General features: G+C 44.0%; 1 protein-coding gene and 1 pseudogene across 1 annotated transcript; both read right to left on the reverse strand.

Annotated features, from left to right (window-relative positions):
- Positions 1–2,639: 2,639 nt before the first annotated feature.
- LOC123451005 lies at positions 2,640–3,349 on the reverse strand. Its single transcript, XM_045128020.1, has one exon. It carries the CDS (start codon positions 3,121–3,123, stop codon positions 2,809–2,811), a length of 315 nt encoding a protein of 104 aa, XP_044983955.1. The 5' UTR covers positions 3,124–3,349; the 3' UTR covers positions 2,640–2,808.
- Positions 3,350–7,363: 4,014 nt separating this feature from the next.
- Positions 7,364–9,624, reverse strand: LOC123450164 (annotated as a pseudogene).
- Positions 9,625–17,347: the final 7,723 nt, after the last annotated feature.

Here is a 17,347-nt window from a genome sequence, read left to right on the forward strand (position 1 = left end):
AACGCCACGTGAACGGCAATTAATGAGCGAGCAATTTTTTGACACATGAACAGTACCCTTTGTTTGAACAGTGCTCTCACAGAAAAAGTACCGTTATAAAAAGCTGGGATCTTTTTTACACATCATTTCTGCCCCCCTCCTTCGCCCTCGCGTCCTTATATAGAGGATTACGATTTATTTATATTTTACTTTTGCGCATTATTCCTTCCTACCGGCATACTGATGCAGAGCCGTCACGATCGTCTCCCGACCATTTCCGATGATGATGCTGTCGAGACACAACAGTAAACCAACACAATATATTTGCAAGAACAGTAACCCGTGGAAAAAAAATTCTTAATCGATTGATGTCCATCTTTACACCACGGCATCAATGAATAGTGCACTAATAGTTACCCGAACAAAAATTAGATCAGTATCCGAATAAACCCAGAATTGCTAACCGCAACAATCGCCAAATAAACTGAAACAACAATCTTGAATAACCCGAACAATAAAACCAGCGCAACGAACCAACCCCAAGTTATTATACTAAAGTGGCAAGCATTTGCTTGTTCTCCTTTTTTTTGACTTTTTTTGAAAGTTTACTATTCAATTTATGGACAATACGAACAGTGCTGGCGAGTAGCACCTGCTCGTGAACAATGCCACGTGAACATCAATTAACGGGCGAACAATTTTTTTACACATAAACAGTACCCTTCGTTTGAACAGTGCTCTCACATGAAAAAAATGCCGTTATAAAAAGCTGGGAATTTTTTTACACAACATTTCTCTCCCCCTCCTGCGCCCCTACGTCCTTATATAGTGGATTATGATTTATTTATTTTTTACTTTTACTCATTATTCCTCTCTGCCGGCATACCGATGCAGAGCCGTCACGATCGTCTCCCGACCCTTTCCGATGATGATGCTGTCGAGACACAACAGTAAACCGGTACAATATATTTGCAAGAACAGTAACACGTATGAAAAAATCTTGATCAATAGATGTCCATCTTTACACCACGACATCAATGAACAGTGCACTAATAGTTGCCCGAACAAAAATCAGATCAGTATCCGAATAAACACAGAATTGCTAACCGCAACAATCCCCAAAAAAACTAAAACAACAAACTTGAATAACCCGAACAATAAAACCAGTGCAACGAACCAACTCCTGAAAAGAACAAAAATATTAACCCACCCGAACCATATACCGAAACAGTAACCGAACTGTAACCCGGAGCTACAGACCTGAATTAGCTAGGACAATAAAAACAATCAATCAACACTATGCATTCAAGTGAACAATAATCCAGAAGAAATGTCAGGAAAAAACTCCTAAAAAAATAAGACTCCTTCTTCCACGGTGCGTTCACCTATGCAAGGAGAATAACCGGTGTTGTTGTCGTCGTCTACCTCACCTTCTCCTTCCCCATGGCCAGCCAAATCGAGGCTTCAACCACAATGCGGTTACTGAAGCCCGCTTTGACCACAATGCGATTAATGAAGCCACCTCTATGACGCGCCCCATCACGGCAGTCTATAAGCAGCCAATGAGAAATGGCAACATGAAAATAAAAACGGTGACTCGACCAACCTCTTCACTCCACTCCTTATTATATCCTTTGACCGATTCAAAAAGAAAGAAAAAAATACAACACAGTTGATCATCCGTAAAAGGTAGTCATGCTCAAAAAACTATTGTAGAACAAGTTAATGAGCCGCCAAAACTTCCTGAAGTATGAATATACATCTTATCCTATACCACGGTTTGAAACGCGGGCTGAAAGTCCTATTAATTAGCAGATTAGCCATTCACATGTGTTAAAATACGCTCTTCGCTGATTAATATCCATTTTTACACCAGTCAGACTTAATGTTTAAATTACTTACAAAATTTTAAATTTGAATTTTACTGGATAAAATCATGTTTGAGAGAAAGTGAAAGAGTGCCGACTAGGAACTAGACAAGAAATATTTCCCTACTATAGGATCTACACATTGGCAACACTCTCATTCGTTCTCACTGTTGATCAAACAGATCATATGAGAATGAATCCAAATACATATTATTACCATGCACATTACATTTTTTTTACTTTTGAAAGGGGGAAAATATGTGCTTACGAAAAAAATTAATAAACCAGCCAGTTTACTTAATTCGCTAAATCATTTAATGTTTGTGTCGTGACATGATAAAAATAGAATTCGTGTTCTTCTTTTTATTTTATTATTAATGTAATACATGTTGTTTTCTTGATTATTTCAATATGATACAGACGGACTCGATCACACCGCGCTACTTCGGCGCTAGTTACTAGTAATATCTTCCAAAGCATCAATGTTTCGCTATTGTAGCAAACAGTGCAGCAGCCTGTTTTTTCCTTGGCGCTAGTTACTAGTAATATCTTCCAAAGCATCACTGTTTCGCTATTGTAGCAAACAGTGCAGCAGCCTGTCTTTTTTCCTTTTTTTTAGTACTAACAGCATGCTTTCGCTCACGTACTCTGCACCTCTCCGGCTGAACAATTTTTTTTTACCAGACTTAATCACATAGGTCCACATGAGATCGGACGGTCGCGTCAGGCCGCCACACGAGAACGCGGTGGTGCGACGCAGTTAGTTAGATTTTTCCTAGAAAGATTTATATATACTGAATTTACCTTTTCTTTTCTTATTTTGCATCAAAGCGAAATTAACAAACAGCAAGGACAGAAATCAAGCAGAGCTTCGCGCATGCATGGAAATGATGCCGAGATCACGGCCGCCGGCAATCGATCGGTTTCCCCTTGCCTAGAAGCTCTGCGCCGGCCGGTGGCATCACAGGAAGGGCCGGGCGTTGGGGACGAAGACGAACGGCGTGGCGAAGCAGGGCTCCACGCCGACCCACGGTGCCCCCGGCCCTGCCAGCGCCGCCTTGTAAATCGCGGCCAGCTTGCGGACGGCACGCCGGAGCCAGCGCAGTCGGAGCCGCCGCAGGAGCCCGCGGCCACGGCCACCGCCTGCCGTGCCGCTGCCGCCGCCGCCGCCGAGCCGGGCGACGTGGAGCTTACGGCGCCGGCCGAGGCCGAGGCCGCGCCACCGCACTAGCCCCCGGCGCCGTGGCATGAGGCTGCATGGCGCGCCCTCCCCCATTCTTCTCCTCGTCCCCGGCCGTTGCTATGACATGCCACGGCTCGCAGCTTCGTCCTGCGTTCCGTTTGGACCTTTTGGTTTTGGGTGTGCTGTGCACGATGGACACAGACAAAGCTCCAGGTACATATGCTAGCGCTGTAGTTGGCGTCATGCATGCAGCCAGGCACAAGTGACGCCCCTATCGTCTATCTATCTCTAGCTAGCAGCCCTGTATCTATCTATCTATCTATCTACTCCTATATATCTCTAGGGGCATTGCGTGCCTCACCCTGCATGCAGGCGTCTCCCGACTTTATCTATCAGGCGCTGGTTTCGGACGCTTTACCTGTCCGTCACGTCGACGGGGCGGCGAGTCGTGGCGCATACGTGCGTGGTGGTGGCGGAGCGTTCACCGATGGGACATGCGCGCAGGGCAGGGCAGGGCTGCCATTACCTGCAGGGTCACATTTTGGATGCCAAGATATATAGCCTCCACCGAACCCCTCGCGGAAGCAACTTCGTCGCCAACCGTGCTCGGTGAGCTCAAAGTCGAGCGTGCGTCAGGTTTTGTTCGTTCCAAGGAGTCATAAATGGATGGAACGTGAGGGAGGGAACTTTTGGAACATGTGTGTATATACACCCTATAAGCAAAAAAAATAACAATTCAACAAAAAGTCAAAAAGATTTGAAAATATTTGTGAAATAAACTTGACCTTTCATTGTACTTGCAAGAAAAATTCCAAAAAAAGAAAATTATAGTTTAACTTCTTTTCCAAAAAGACAATTTTTTGGTCAAAATAGCGTGAATAGTGATCTATAGTAGCAAATAATTTTTGTCTTTTTTGTCCAGAAGTCGATATTAACTTTTTTTTCCTAAAAATTCATATACTAGTGCAAATCAGGTCAAGTTTAATCTAAAGAATACTTTGGAACTATTTTAAATTTTTAATTAATTATGAAACAAATCCTCATATAGGGTGCATATACAACCAGGAACCAAAGTGTATTTCCCCGAACGGGAGGGCCTATCTCTGCCACATGCTCATTTTTCTTTCTAAAAACACCCCTGTACCGTTAGCTCTTTCTTTGCGGGGAATATATTGTTAGCTCGAAATGCTCTCAATTTATATGTTTGGCCCATCCAACTATTTTACCTCATCTATTAGCCCCCCCCCCCCCCCCAAAGCACAAGAGCTCTTGTCCGGGAAGTACCCCTTGGTTCTTGGATGTATATACACCGCATATAGGTTTTTTTTGTAACTAGAAAAGGTTAAAAAAAGTTTATGATAAACTTGCCTTTTTTTTGTTACTATATAAATTTTCACGAATAGGAAACCGGCATTGACTTAAGAAAATATATATTTGCTATTATAGGTCACCGTTCACACTTTTTGACAGTTCTTTTGTCTTTTTCAAAAAGAAGTCAGCGTTATTTTTTATGGATTTTTTGTACCATTACAATGGAAGGTCAGTTTATTTCAAAAATATTTTTACAATTTGTTTACTTTTATTTAATTACTAATTTTCTCTCCGTATAGCCTGTATATACACACATAGACCAAAGTTCCCCTCCGCACCACCCCTACCTATTTGTGTGGCCAAAATATCAGGATATGCACTCATGGCTACAAGAAAACTGAGATACTCCGACAAAAATCCTCATGGAATGGTTGAGAACTAACTAATGCGTAATAGTTGGACCTAGTGTCACTGCTTACGGTGGATGTGTGACGGACACATAATCATGGTCGTCATGCATTAATCAGAAAGAACATCATTGAATCACATCCACCGTATGTCGCCTCTTGGCTACTAAATTCTATGATGGTTTGGTATTTTGCATGATGATGAATATAGTAGGGTCACATGAAATTACAGTTGTGTGGTACACTTATTTTGTTATGTACTACCTTTGTACCATAATATAAGACATTTTTGCAGTTCAAATTAAGCTATAAAAATGTCCTATATTATGGGACGGAGGGAGTAATATCTAACCATGAGAACATGGATAAGTAAGTAGTGGGACCTATATGCCTGTGTTCCAATAATAATCTTAGTAAAAGAGAAGAATATGTACGTTTTTTTGAACTTTTGCATGGGCGTATATGTTTTTTTAGGCCAGAATGTAATGTTTTTTAGACAAAGACCAGCATCTAGGTCGAAGCGTAGCACAAACCATAGCCTAGCGGCCCAGGAAGACGCCCATTCATTATATTTTTTACATGGGCTGAAGCCCAGCTCAGTCAGCGGCCATTCTTTTCTTCATCGGCCTGGCCCAAGCAGCGCACGGTCACAATTCCAGTTTTGGGAAGGTTCTAGAACCTTCTAAAAAAATTCAATGTTTTTCTTTTTTTCCTTTTTTTCATGCAATTTTTTTATTTGTTTTTTTCCAAAATTCATTCTGCAAACTTTTTAAATATCATGATTTTTTTATCATCAAATTTAGAAAGTGTTAACTAGTTTTTAAAAACGTTCATCAAATCCAAAATAATCATAGTATTCAAAATTTTCATGAAATTCAAAATCTGTTAATCAAATACAAAAAATGTTCATAAAAAATTAAAATAAAATTATCATATATAAAAAATCATGATTTTTAATGTTCATCAAATTCAAGAGTTCTTCGTCCAATTCAAAGACATTCATCAAATTCAAAAAAGTTCATCAAATTTGAAATTTCTTCATCAAAATTTTTATTTTCATAACAATTATATAAATGTCAGTTTTTTAAAATTCACAATTGTTTTTTCAATTGGTGAGCATAGCGATTTCATCAGCATCTGTTTTGAATTCAGAATTATTATTTTTCGAATTAGTGTACATAATGTTAGAATTTGGAACATTTCTTTTCAAATTTGTGAATATTATTTGAAATCCGTGAATATTTTTTAAGTTTGGACTTTTATAACTACCAAATGTTTGGATTTTAGCAATAGGCAAGAACGATCCTTACTTCACTCTAGTTATATACATGCATGCATTAGGATGACTAATTTTCCTTTCACGTACACTCCCCCCTTTTATTATATGCATATCTCTACTATTAAAGCAGAATCGAACGTCGTGATGGTTCAACCACGATAGATGGTTCGACCTCGCTAGCAGTTTCATCGATTTTTTTTATCCCTCCATAAACCAAACGATTAACCAGACGATTAAATACAAAAAACATCTGGTTCACTAAAATTCCCTCCGCAAGTTCCATCGCAGCCTTCTCTCACACGATTAAGAAAACACACGACCCACTCCTGGCCCACGTCCCGCGTCCCTCTCCCAGTCTCCCCCACCTCTCGCCCCCGATCCGTCCACCCTCTCGATCTCGCGAGAAAGATCTCCGCCGCAGCCACCACACGCGGATGAACTGCCCACGCCCAAGGTGCCCGCCGACGAGGTGTGGAAACGCGGCGGCCATCGGGCAGGTGGCCGCCAGGGCCAGAACTTAGAGCTCATCACTGCCACTGCCCACCAGAGCCGATCCTCGCACGGAGACATAGGTAATGCGTGCCGTGCCGCTGCGGCTGCTCTCGCCATGACCCCCGCCGGCCGATCCCTGGCGCCGCTGGTCGTCCTGCTGCTGGTGCTGCATTGGGCCGCGCTGGGGGAGGCGGCGACGGCGGCACTGCTGGTGCTGCATTGGGCCGCGCTGGGGGAGGCGGCGACGGCGGCAGAGCGGCGGATCCTGCTAGAGTATGAAATTTGCTTCTTAGAAGCTTCACATGTGTGTTAGAAGCTCATGCAAAGAAGAGATCAATAAGAACCTGAGGACAAGAAGAGCCGTCAAATGAATTATACAAGTATCTCACTGGAATAGTTTATTTTCCTTTCGGACGCAAAAAACAACTCACTCTTGAATGTCATACATGAAATGAAACTAAGCCATTAAGATGTCCTGTAAGAGAATAAATGACGTAAAAGGCGTCCCTCACAGGTCAAACACATACAAAATTCAGAGATTTTCTTCTTCCTCTCAAACAGCAGAAAGAAAGAAATACACCATGTATTCTTCATGGAATAAAAAATGTCGAAAGTGAATAAGCCCGTTTCAGTTAGTGGGCATATGAAGAATATCATTCGATAAGAAATCCGTGTTTACAAAATCAACTATTAAAGAAAGTCATTATTAAAAAATAGCATTCTCTTGATAACTCCCGAACTTCAAAAATTTATCAGGCAATTGAGATCATTCATACACAATCCAATGAACTGATGGTTAAGGAAAACGCAAAAATGGAAGGCGCAAGAAACGAATCAAATATTTTCATGAGAAAAAACCTTGGATAGATTGCATCGAGGACGACCAGTAGTAACCCTGGATGTGACCAGATTGGGGTGGTTGAGGTTACCAAGCTGCCCCATCTCATGCTCAAACTCATCCTGGTTTGTCACACTTTCGAGTGTCTCCAGTTTCTTCACGGCAATGGACAACCCATTCTCAAAGGTGGCCTTGTACACCGTGCCAACTGACCCCCCACCAACAAGGCAGTCTTTGTCAACCAATGCCTTAGTTCCTTCCTCCCAATCTTCATACCTTGAAGGCAAGCTCTTGGTGAAGAGCACCAACTTTCCAATGATGGCATTATGACCTGGAGACCCGACCGATATGCTCTCGGAGACCAGCACCTCTTCGTCCTCCTTCCCTTCCTGCTCCTCCTTACTCCTCCTTGTATAGGCCTTAATGTTCATAGCGCAAACAATGCAGACCCCCATAAATTTAAGCGCTGCAACGACAATGACGTTTATGATAGCGACAGACAATCGTCTTGCTCGCTGTCCACCGCACAGATTCAATGGCGATCCACATAGTAATGGGTTTCCCATGAAGGTTGTGCGGCCGAAATTCTGCAAGACCGGAGCAGAAGGTATTGTGCCGGAGAGACCGTTGAAGGACACATTGAAATGTGTCAGCTTAGAGAGGTTCCCAAGTTCTGAGGGGATTGGTCCAGTTAGTCCATTCTCCGAGAGGTCTAGCAGATCAAGGTTGGTGAGCTGAGCAAGCAACACCGGAATGCCCCCGCCAAGTTGGCTGTTGTGAAGATCAAGCATCCTGAGGTAAGTCAGGTTGTTGAGCGTGTCTGGTATCACTCCTTGCAATTTGTTGCCAGACAAATTCATGCAATTTTTCAGTTCAGTAAGCCATACATCAAAGCATTTGACGAATTGGATCAAATTGAGCACTGAACAAAATTGATTACTGAACAAACACTCACAGCTCAAGCAGGAACTGGCATTTGCTGAGGGACACCGAAATGTCTCCGGTGAGCATAAGGCCGGCAAGGTCGAGTGTGACGAGCATCTCAATTCCTCCAAGCTCGGCAGGAATTGAACCGGTCCTCAGCACGGAGAGCGACCGCAGTGTCCTGATCACTAGCGGTATGTCTCCGGCAAGAACATTGGCCCCCAAATCCAACGCCCTCAGGTTGCGGCAATTTACCACGCTCTCCGGAACCGGGCCGTCGAGCCGGTTGCCACATGCGTCGAAGTACAAAAACTTGCTGCCGCAGGTCGCAATGTTGGGGATTTCGCCGTCGAAGGCGTTGGAGGAGACGTTGAAGTAGGTGATGTTGGCGAGGCCCGAAAGTCCGAACAGCGCGGCACCGGAGAAGCGGTTGCTCCCGACGTCGAACAGGTCGATGTTGCGGCACGCATCGAGCTTGCCGGCGATTCCGCCGGAGAGGTCGTTGCTCCGGACGGAGATGTAGTTCATCTCCGGCGGCGCGCAGAGGCTGTCTGGGAGGTCGCCGGAGAGGCGGTTGTAGGAGAGGTCGAAGCCGGCGAGGCGGGAGCAGTTGGCGATGCTGGGCGGGACGGCGCCTCGGAGCGCGTTGTGCGCGAGTGAGACGTAGCGGAGGCGGGGGCAGGGGTCGAAGAGCCCCGGAGGGATCTCGCCGTCGAAGGCGTTGTAGGAGAGGTCGAGCAGGCGGAGCCAGGGGAAGACGCCGACGAAGCCCGGGATCTCGCCCGACAGTGCGTTGCGGCTGAGGTTGAGCTTGCGCAGCGTGGGCGCCAGGGCCGCGTACCCCGCAGGGATCCCGCCGGAGAGCGCGTTCCCGAAGAGCGAGACGGACTCGAGGGCCGGGAACCGCGCCAGCGGTGGGGCGAGGGTGCCTGCCAGGGCGGTGTCGTGGAGGCGCAACCGCTGCACGGTGCCCGTGGCCGGGTCGCAGGACACCCCCACGTAGTCCGCGCACGGGTCGCCGAGGGCGCCCAGGACGCGAGCGCGCCGTCCGGGTCCGCGGTGATGGCGGACTTGAAGTCCAGCAGGATCCGCCGCCTCCCCCAGCGCGGCCCAATACAACACCAGCAGCAGGACCACCATCGGCGCCAGGGATCGGCCGACGGGGGTCATGGCGAGAGCAGCCGCGGCGGCACGACACACATTACCTCTGTCTCCGTGCGAGGATCGGCTCCCGTGGGCAGTGGCAGTGATGAGGTCTAAGTTCTGGCCATGGCGGCCACCTGCCCGCTGGCCGCCGCGTTCTCACGCCTCGTCGGCGGACACCTTGGGCGTGGGCAATTCATCCGCCTGTGGTGGCTGCAGCAGAGATCTTTCTCGCGAGAACGAGAGGGTGGACGGATCGGGGGCGAGAGGTGGGGGAGACTGGGAGAGGGACGCGGGACGTGGGCCAGGAGTGGGCCGTGTGTTTTCTTAATCGTGTGAGGGAAGGCAGTGATGGAACTTGGGAATTTTAGTGAACCGGATGTTTTCTGTATTTAATGATCTGGTTAATCGTTTGATTTATGGAAGGATGAAAAAAATCGATGGAACTGCTAGCGAGGTCGAACCATCTGTCGTGGTTGAACCATCACGAGCACACACACACGTTTAGATGGGATGTACTTATGTTCTAGGACAACATTATTTGTGCTTTATTTGATATCGGAGAAATCACTGGAATGCTTGCATATTTCATTTATTATGGATAGACCAAATTTACTGAACTTTTTCTAAAGCTATTCCCATACTGACAAGGAATTCTAGATGCTATTTTTTCATTTATCTTGATTCAGAACTTTAATTATGATAGTCAGACTCCAAGCAGAAAATATAAGACAATTAATATTCATGCTTCCATGTCCCCATATTTGTAACAAATAATAACGCTAGCTGCTCTTCTATAAATGGTTCAAATTTCTAATACCCTCTTCTCTCAAATTGGTTACATTCTCGATTTCTCACACAACAACAAATATATTTTATTACTTGTGCAATGTTTTCACGGGCCCATTCTTTATACAACTTCAAATCTATGTAAAGCATCACATGCGTTTTCAATAGTAATCTATTTATTAGTTGTGTGATGTTTTCATGGGCCCATTCTCTATAGATCTTCAAATCTATGTAAAGCATCACATGTGATTTCAATAATAATACTCCATCCATCCTATAATATAAAATGTTTTAACAAGTTATGTTAGTTTGCAAAATGTCTTATATTATTGAACAGACTGACAGAGGCAGTATTTATTAGTTCATGGGTTGAACTACATGAAGCCATCACAGGTTTGTCCCATGTTTAGTACAGGGTAAACACAAGTGGCGAAGTTGTTGCCACTTAGGAATGGAAATCATGTGCAATCATGTTCGGCACATATTTCTAATTTAGAAAAACTGTTTAATGTGTGTTTATATGTCTTGTTATCACCCCGTTGCAAAGCACGGGCGTTCAACTAGTATGCATTAGAGGATGAAAAGATGATGTCATCTTAGATTCTTTAATTCAAATTTCTAAATATTTTGTAGCTCAAATCGCCGTTGTGATTGAAAAAATCGTCTTCACAAACAATATTTGTCTCGACGACATCTTCAAAACTAGATCCCAATATGTTGAGATGACTTTTTTCGGACAAAAGCTACCATATCCTTATTGTGACGCTCCCAACTTAATCGTACGCTAATCATAGACGCAAATGCGTACGACCAAGATTAGGACTCACGACAAGATATCATAACACAACTCTTAACACAACTAAAAGACATACAAGCTTCATATTATAAACCAGGGGGCTCATGGGCTAGAATACATAAGCTAGGAAACACACGAGTCAGAGGAAGCAATAATATCTGAGCACTGACATAGGAAACACGTTTTGCCTTAAAGAAGGCTAGCACAAAAGATACAATGACCGAAAGAGGCGAGACCTCCTGCCTCGGACCATCCTAAACTACTTTTGGTCGTGAGCGGCCTCCATGTAGTAGTAGGCACCGTCGGGGTAGTAGTCATCGGCGACGGGATACGCCATCTCGTGAGCCCCATCATCTCGCCGCGACAAACGTATCAAGGGGGAAAGAGGGAGCAAAGCAACGGTGATTACTCATCCAAAGTATCGCAAGACTGACATCAAAACTATGCTAGTATGCATCAGTATCAAAGAAATGAGGGTTGTATGTGGACTGAATGCATCAATGCGAGAATAGAGAGAAGGTCTAGCCCTATTGAAGACTAGCATCTTCAGTGTCTTGCAGCATTAGAAGAGTGTAGAACAATAACACATATATAGTCATATTTGTTGGGGAACGTCGCATGGGAAACAAAAAATTTCCTACGCGCACGAAGACCTATCATGGTGATGTCCATCTACGAGAGGGGATGTTAGATCTACGTACCCTTGTAGACCGTACAGCAGAAGCGTTAAGAAACGCGGTTGATGTAGTGGAACGTCCTCACGTCCCTCGATCCGCCCCACGAACCGTCCCGCGATCAGTCCCACGATCTAGTGCCGAACGGACGGCACCTCCGCGTTCAGCACACGTACAACTCGACGATGATCTCGGCCTTCTTGATCCAGCAAGAGAGACGGAGAGGTAGAAGAGTTCTCCGGCAGCGTGACGGCGCTCCAGAGGTTGGTGATGATCTCGTCTCAGCAGGGCTCCGCCCGAGCTCCGCAAAAACGCGATCTAGAGGTAAAACCGTGGAGATATGTGGTCGGGCTGCCGTGGCAAAAGTTGTCTCAAATCAGCCCTAAAACCCCACTATATATAGGAGGGAGAGGGGGGAGCCTTGCCTTGGGGTCCAAGAACCCCCAAGGGGTCGGCCGAGCCAAGGGGGGGAAGGTCTCCCCTCCCAAACCGAGTCCTACTTGGTTTGGAAGGTGGAGTCCTTCTTCCCTTTCCCACCTCCTCCTTTTTTTTCTCTTTGATTTTTCTCCCAATGCGCATAGGCCTCTTTTGGGCTGTCCCACCAGCCCACTAAGGGCTGGTGCGGCACCCCCAATGCCTATGGGCTTCCCCGAGGTGGGTGCCCCCCCCCCGGTGAACTCCCGGAACCCATTCGTCATTCCCGGTACATTCCCGGTAACTCCGAAAACCTTCCGGTAATCAAATGAGGTCATCCTATATATCAATCTTCGTTTCCGGACCATTTCGGAAACCCTCGTGACATCCGTGATGTCATCCGGGACTCCGAACAACATTCGGTAACCAACCATATAACTCAAATACGCATAAAACAACGTCGAACCTTAAGTGTGCAGACCCTGCGGGTTCGAGAACTATGTAGACATGACCCGAGAGACTCCTCGGTCAATATCCAATAGCGGGACCTGGATGACCATATTGGATCCTACATATTCTACGAAGATCTTATCGTTTGAACCTCAGTGCCAAGGATTCATATAATCCCGTATGTCATTCCCTTTGTCCTTCGGTATGTTACTTGCCCGAGATTCGATCGTCAGTATCTGCATACCTATTTCAATCTCGTTTACTGGCAAGTCTCTTTACTCGTTCCGTAATACAAGATCCCGCAACTTACACTAAGTCACATTGCTTGCAAGGCTTGTGTGTGATGTTGTATTACCGAGTGGGCCCCGAGATACCTCTCCGTCACACGGAGTGACAAATCCCAGTCTCGATCCATACTAACTCAACGAACACCTTCGGAGATACCTGTAGAGAATCTTTATAGTCACCCAGTTACGTTGCGACGTTTGATACACACAAAGCATTCCTCTGGTGTCCGTGAGTTATATGATCTCATGGTCATAGGAACAAATACTTGACACGCAGAAAACAGTAGCAACAAAATGACACGATCAACATGCTACGTCTATTAGTTTGGGTCTAGTCCATCACATGATTCTCCTAATGATGTGATCCCGTTATCAAGTGACAACACTTGCCTATGGCCAGGAAACTTTGACCATCTTTGATCAACGAGCTAGTCAACTAGAGGCTTACTAGGGACAGTGTTTTATCTATGTATCCACACAAGTATTGTGTTTCCAATCAATACAATTATAGCATGGATAATAAACGATTATCATGAACTAAGAAATATAATAATAACTAATTTATTATTGCCTCTAGGGCATATTTCCAACAGTCTCCCACTTGCACTAGAGTCAATAATCTAGTTCACATCACCATGTGATTTCAACGAATCCAACACCCATATAGTTCTGGGGTCTGATCACGTCTTGCTCGTGAGAGAGGTTTTAGTCAACGGTTGTGAAACTTTCAGATCCGTGCGTTCTTTACGAATCTTTATGTCATCTTATAGATGCTGCTACTACGTGCTATTCGGAAATGCTCCAAATATCTACTCTACTATACGAATCCGTTTCACTACTCATAGTTATTCGGATTAGTGTCAAAGCTTGCATCGACGTAACCCTTTACGACGAACTCTTTAACCACCTCCATAATCGAGAAAAATTCCTTAGTCTATTTAGTTACTAAGGATAACTTTGACCGCTGATCAGTGATTCAATCATGGATCACTTTCTGTACCTCTCAACAAACTTTGAGTCAAGGCACACATCAGGTGCGGTACTCAGCATGGCATACTTTAGAGTCTACGGCTAATGCATAGAAGACGACCTTCTTTTATTCTCTTTATTCTGCCGTGGTCGGGTTTTTAAGTCTTATTCAAATTCACACCTTACAACGCAACGAAGAACTCCTTCTTTGCTGATCTATTTTGAACTCCTTCAAAAACTTGTCAAGGCATGCATCTTGTTGAAACTTCCATCAAGCGCTTTCGATCTATCTCCATAGATCTTTGATGCTCAACGTTCAAGTAGCTCAATCCAGGTATTCCTTTGAAAACTCCTTTCAAACAACCTTATATGCTTTACAGAAATTCTACATTACTTCTGATCAACAATATGTCTACCACATACACTTATCAGAAATTCTATAGTGCTCCCACTCACTTCTTTGGAAATACAAGTTTCTCATAAACCTTGTACAAACCCAAAATCTTTGATCACCTCATCAAAGTGTATATTCCATCTCTGAGATGCTTGCACCAGTCCATTGAAGGATCACTGGAGCTTGCATACTTGCTAGTATCTTTAGGATCGACAAAACCTTTTGGTTGTATCACATACAATGTTTGCTCAAGGAAACCGTCGAGGAAACAATGTTTTGACATCCTACGTGCAATATTTCATAAATAATGCATCAACAACTAACATAATTCTAACAGACCTTTAGCATCGCTACGAGTGAGAAAGTCTCATCATAGTCAACTGTTTGATCTTGTCGGAAACATCTTTGCGACAAGTCGAGCTTTTCTTAATAGTGATTTATCACCATCATCGTCTGTCTTCTTTTAAAGATCCATTTTACTCAATAGTCCTATGACCATCAAGTAATTCTTCCAAAGTCTACACTTTGTTTTCATACATGGATCCTCTCTCGGATTTCATGGCTTCCAACCATCTGTCGGAATCTGGGCCCACCATCGCTTTCTCCATAACTCGTAGGTTCACTGTTGCTCAACAACATGACCTCCAAGACAGGGTTACCGTACCACTCTGTAGTAGTACGCGACCTTGTCAACCTACGAGGTTTGTAGTAACTTGATCCGATGCTTGATGATCACCATCATCAGCTTCCACCTCAATTGGTGTAGGCGCCACAGGAACAACTTCCTGCGCCCTGCTACACAATAGTTGAAGTGATGGTTCAATAACCTTATCAAGTTCTACCACCCTCCCACTCAATTCTTTCGAGAGAAACCTTTCCTCGAGAAAGGATCCGTTTCTAGAAACAAACACTTTGCTTTCGGATCTGAGATAGGAGGTGTACCCAGCTGTTTCGGATATCCTATGAAGATGCATTTATCCGCTTTGGGTTCGAGCTTATCAGACTGAAACTTTTTCACATAAGTGTCGAAACCCCAAACTTTCAAGAAATGACAGTTTAGATTTCTCTAAACCTCAGTCTATACTGTGTCATCTCAACGAAAATAGGCGGTGCCCTTATTTAAAGTGAATGCGGTTGTCTCCAATGCATAACCCATAAACGATAGTGGTAATTCGATAAGAGACATCACAGCATGCACCATACCAAATAGTGCGTGGTTATGACGTTCAGACACATCATCACACTATGATGTTCCAGGTGGCATGAACTGCGAAACAATTTCCACATTGTCTTAACTGCGTACCAAAACTCGTAACTCAGATATTCATTTCTATGATCATATCGTAGACAGTTTATCCTCTTGTTACGACCAACTTCACTCGAAACAGAATTGAACCTTTCAATATTTCAGACTTGTGATTCATTAAGTAAATACTCTAGTATCTACTCAAATCGTCATTGAAGTAAGAACATAATGATATCCACTACGTGCCTCAGCACCCATTGGATTGCATACGTCAAAATGTATCACTTCCAACAAGTTACTATCTTATTTCATCTCAATGAAAACAAGGCCTTGCTCATGTGGTATGATTTGCATGTCACTAGTGATTCAAAATCAAGTGAGTATAAAGATCCATCAGCATGGAGCCTCTTCATGCAATTTATACCAACACGACTCAAGCGGCAGTGCCACAAGTAAGTGGTACTATCATCATTACCTCGTATCTTTTGGCACCAATATCATGAACATGTGTAACACTACGATCGAGATTCAATAAACCATTGAAGGTGATTATTCAAGAAAATAGAGTAACCATTATTATCTTTAAATGAATAATCGTATTGCAATAAACACGATCCAATCATGTTCATGCTTAACGCAAGCACCAAATAACAATTATTTAGGTTTAACACCAATCCCGATGGTAGAGGGAGCGTGCGACGTTTGATCATATCAACCTTGGAAACACTTCCAACAGGTATCGTCACCTCGCCTTTAGCTAGTCTCCATTTATGACGTAGCTTTCATTTCGTGTTACTAATCACTTAGCAACCGAACCGGTATCCAATACCCTCATGCTACTAGGAGTACTAGTAAAGTACACATCAACATCATGTATATCAAATATACTTCTTTTGACTTTTGCCAGCCTTCTTATCTACCAAGTATCTAGAGTTGCTCCGCCTCAGTGACTGTTCCCCTCATTACAGAAGCACTTAGTCTCGGGTTTGGGTTTAATCTTGGGTCTCTTCATTAGTGCAGCAACTGTTTTGCCGTTTCACGAAGTATCCCTTCTAGCCCTTGCCTTTCTTGAAACTTAGTGGTTTTACAAACCATCAACTATTGATGCTCCTTCTTGATTTCTACTTTCGCAGTGTCAAACATCGCGAATTGCTCAAGGATCATTGTATCTATCCTTGATATGTTATAGTTCATCACGAAGCTCTCACAGCTTGGTGGCAGTGACCTTGGAGAACCATCACTATCTCATCTGGAAGATTAACTCCCACTTGATTCAAGCGATTGTCGTACTCAGACAATCTGAGCACACGCTCAACGATTGAGATTTTCTCCTTTACTTTGTGGACAAAGAATCTTGTCGGAGGTCTTATACCTCTTAACAAGGGCACAAGCATGAAATCACAATTTCATATCTTTAGAACATCTCTTATGTTCCGTGACGTTTCAAAACGTTTTCGACGCCTTGCTTCTAAGCCATTAAGTATTTTGCACTAAACTATCGTGTAGTCATCAGGAACGTGTATGTCGGATGTTCACAACATCCACAGACGACGCTCGAGGTGCAGCACACCGAGTGGTGCATTAAGGACATAAGCCTTCTGCGCAGCAACGAGGACAATCCTCGGTTTTACAGACTTAGTCTGCAAAGTTTGCTAGTCTCAACTTTCAACTAAATTTTCTCTAGGAACATATAAAAAACAGTAGAGCTATAGCGCAAGCTACATCGTAATTCGCAAAGACCAATAGACTATGTTCATGATAATTAGTTCAATTAATCATATTACTTAAGAACTCCCACTCAAAAAGTACATCTCTCTAGTCATTTTTTTGACCGGCTACTGTAGGGAAAACCCCCCACAGCCATTTTCTGTATTTCAACTATGGAAACTGTATGTACAATAGGG

The sequence above is a fragment of the Hordeum vulgare genome, chromosome 4H (genome assembly GCF_904849725.1).
Source record: "Hordeum vulgare subsp. vulgare chromosome 4H, MorexV3_pseudomolecules_assembly, whole genome shotgun sequence".
Classification (NCBI taxonomy): Eukaryota; Viridiplantae; Streptophyta; class Magnoliopsida; order Poales; family Poaceae; genus Hordeum; species Hordeum vulgare.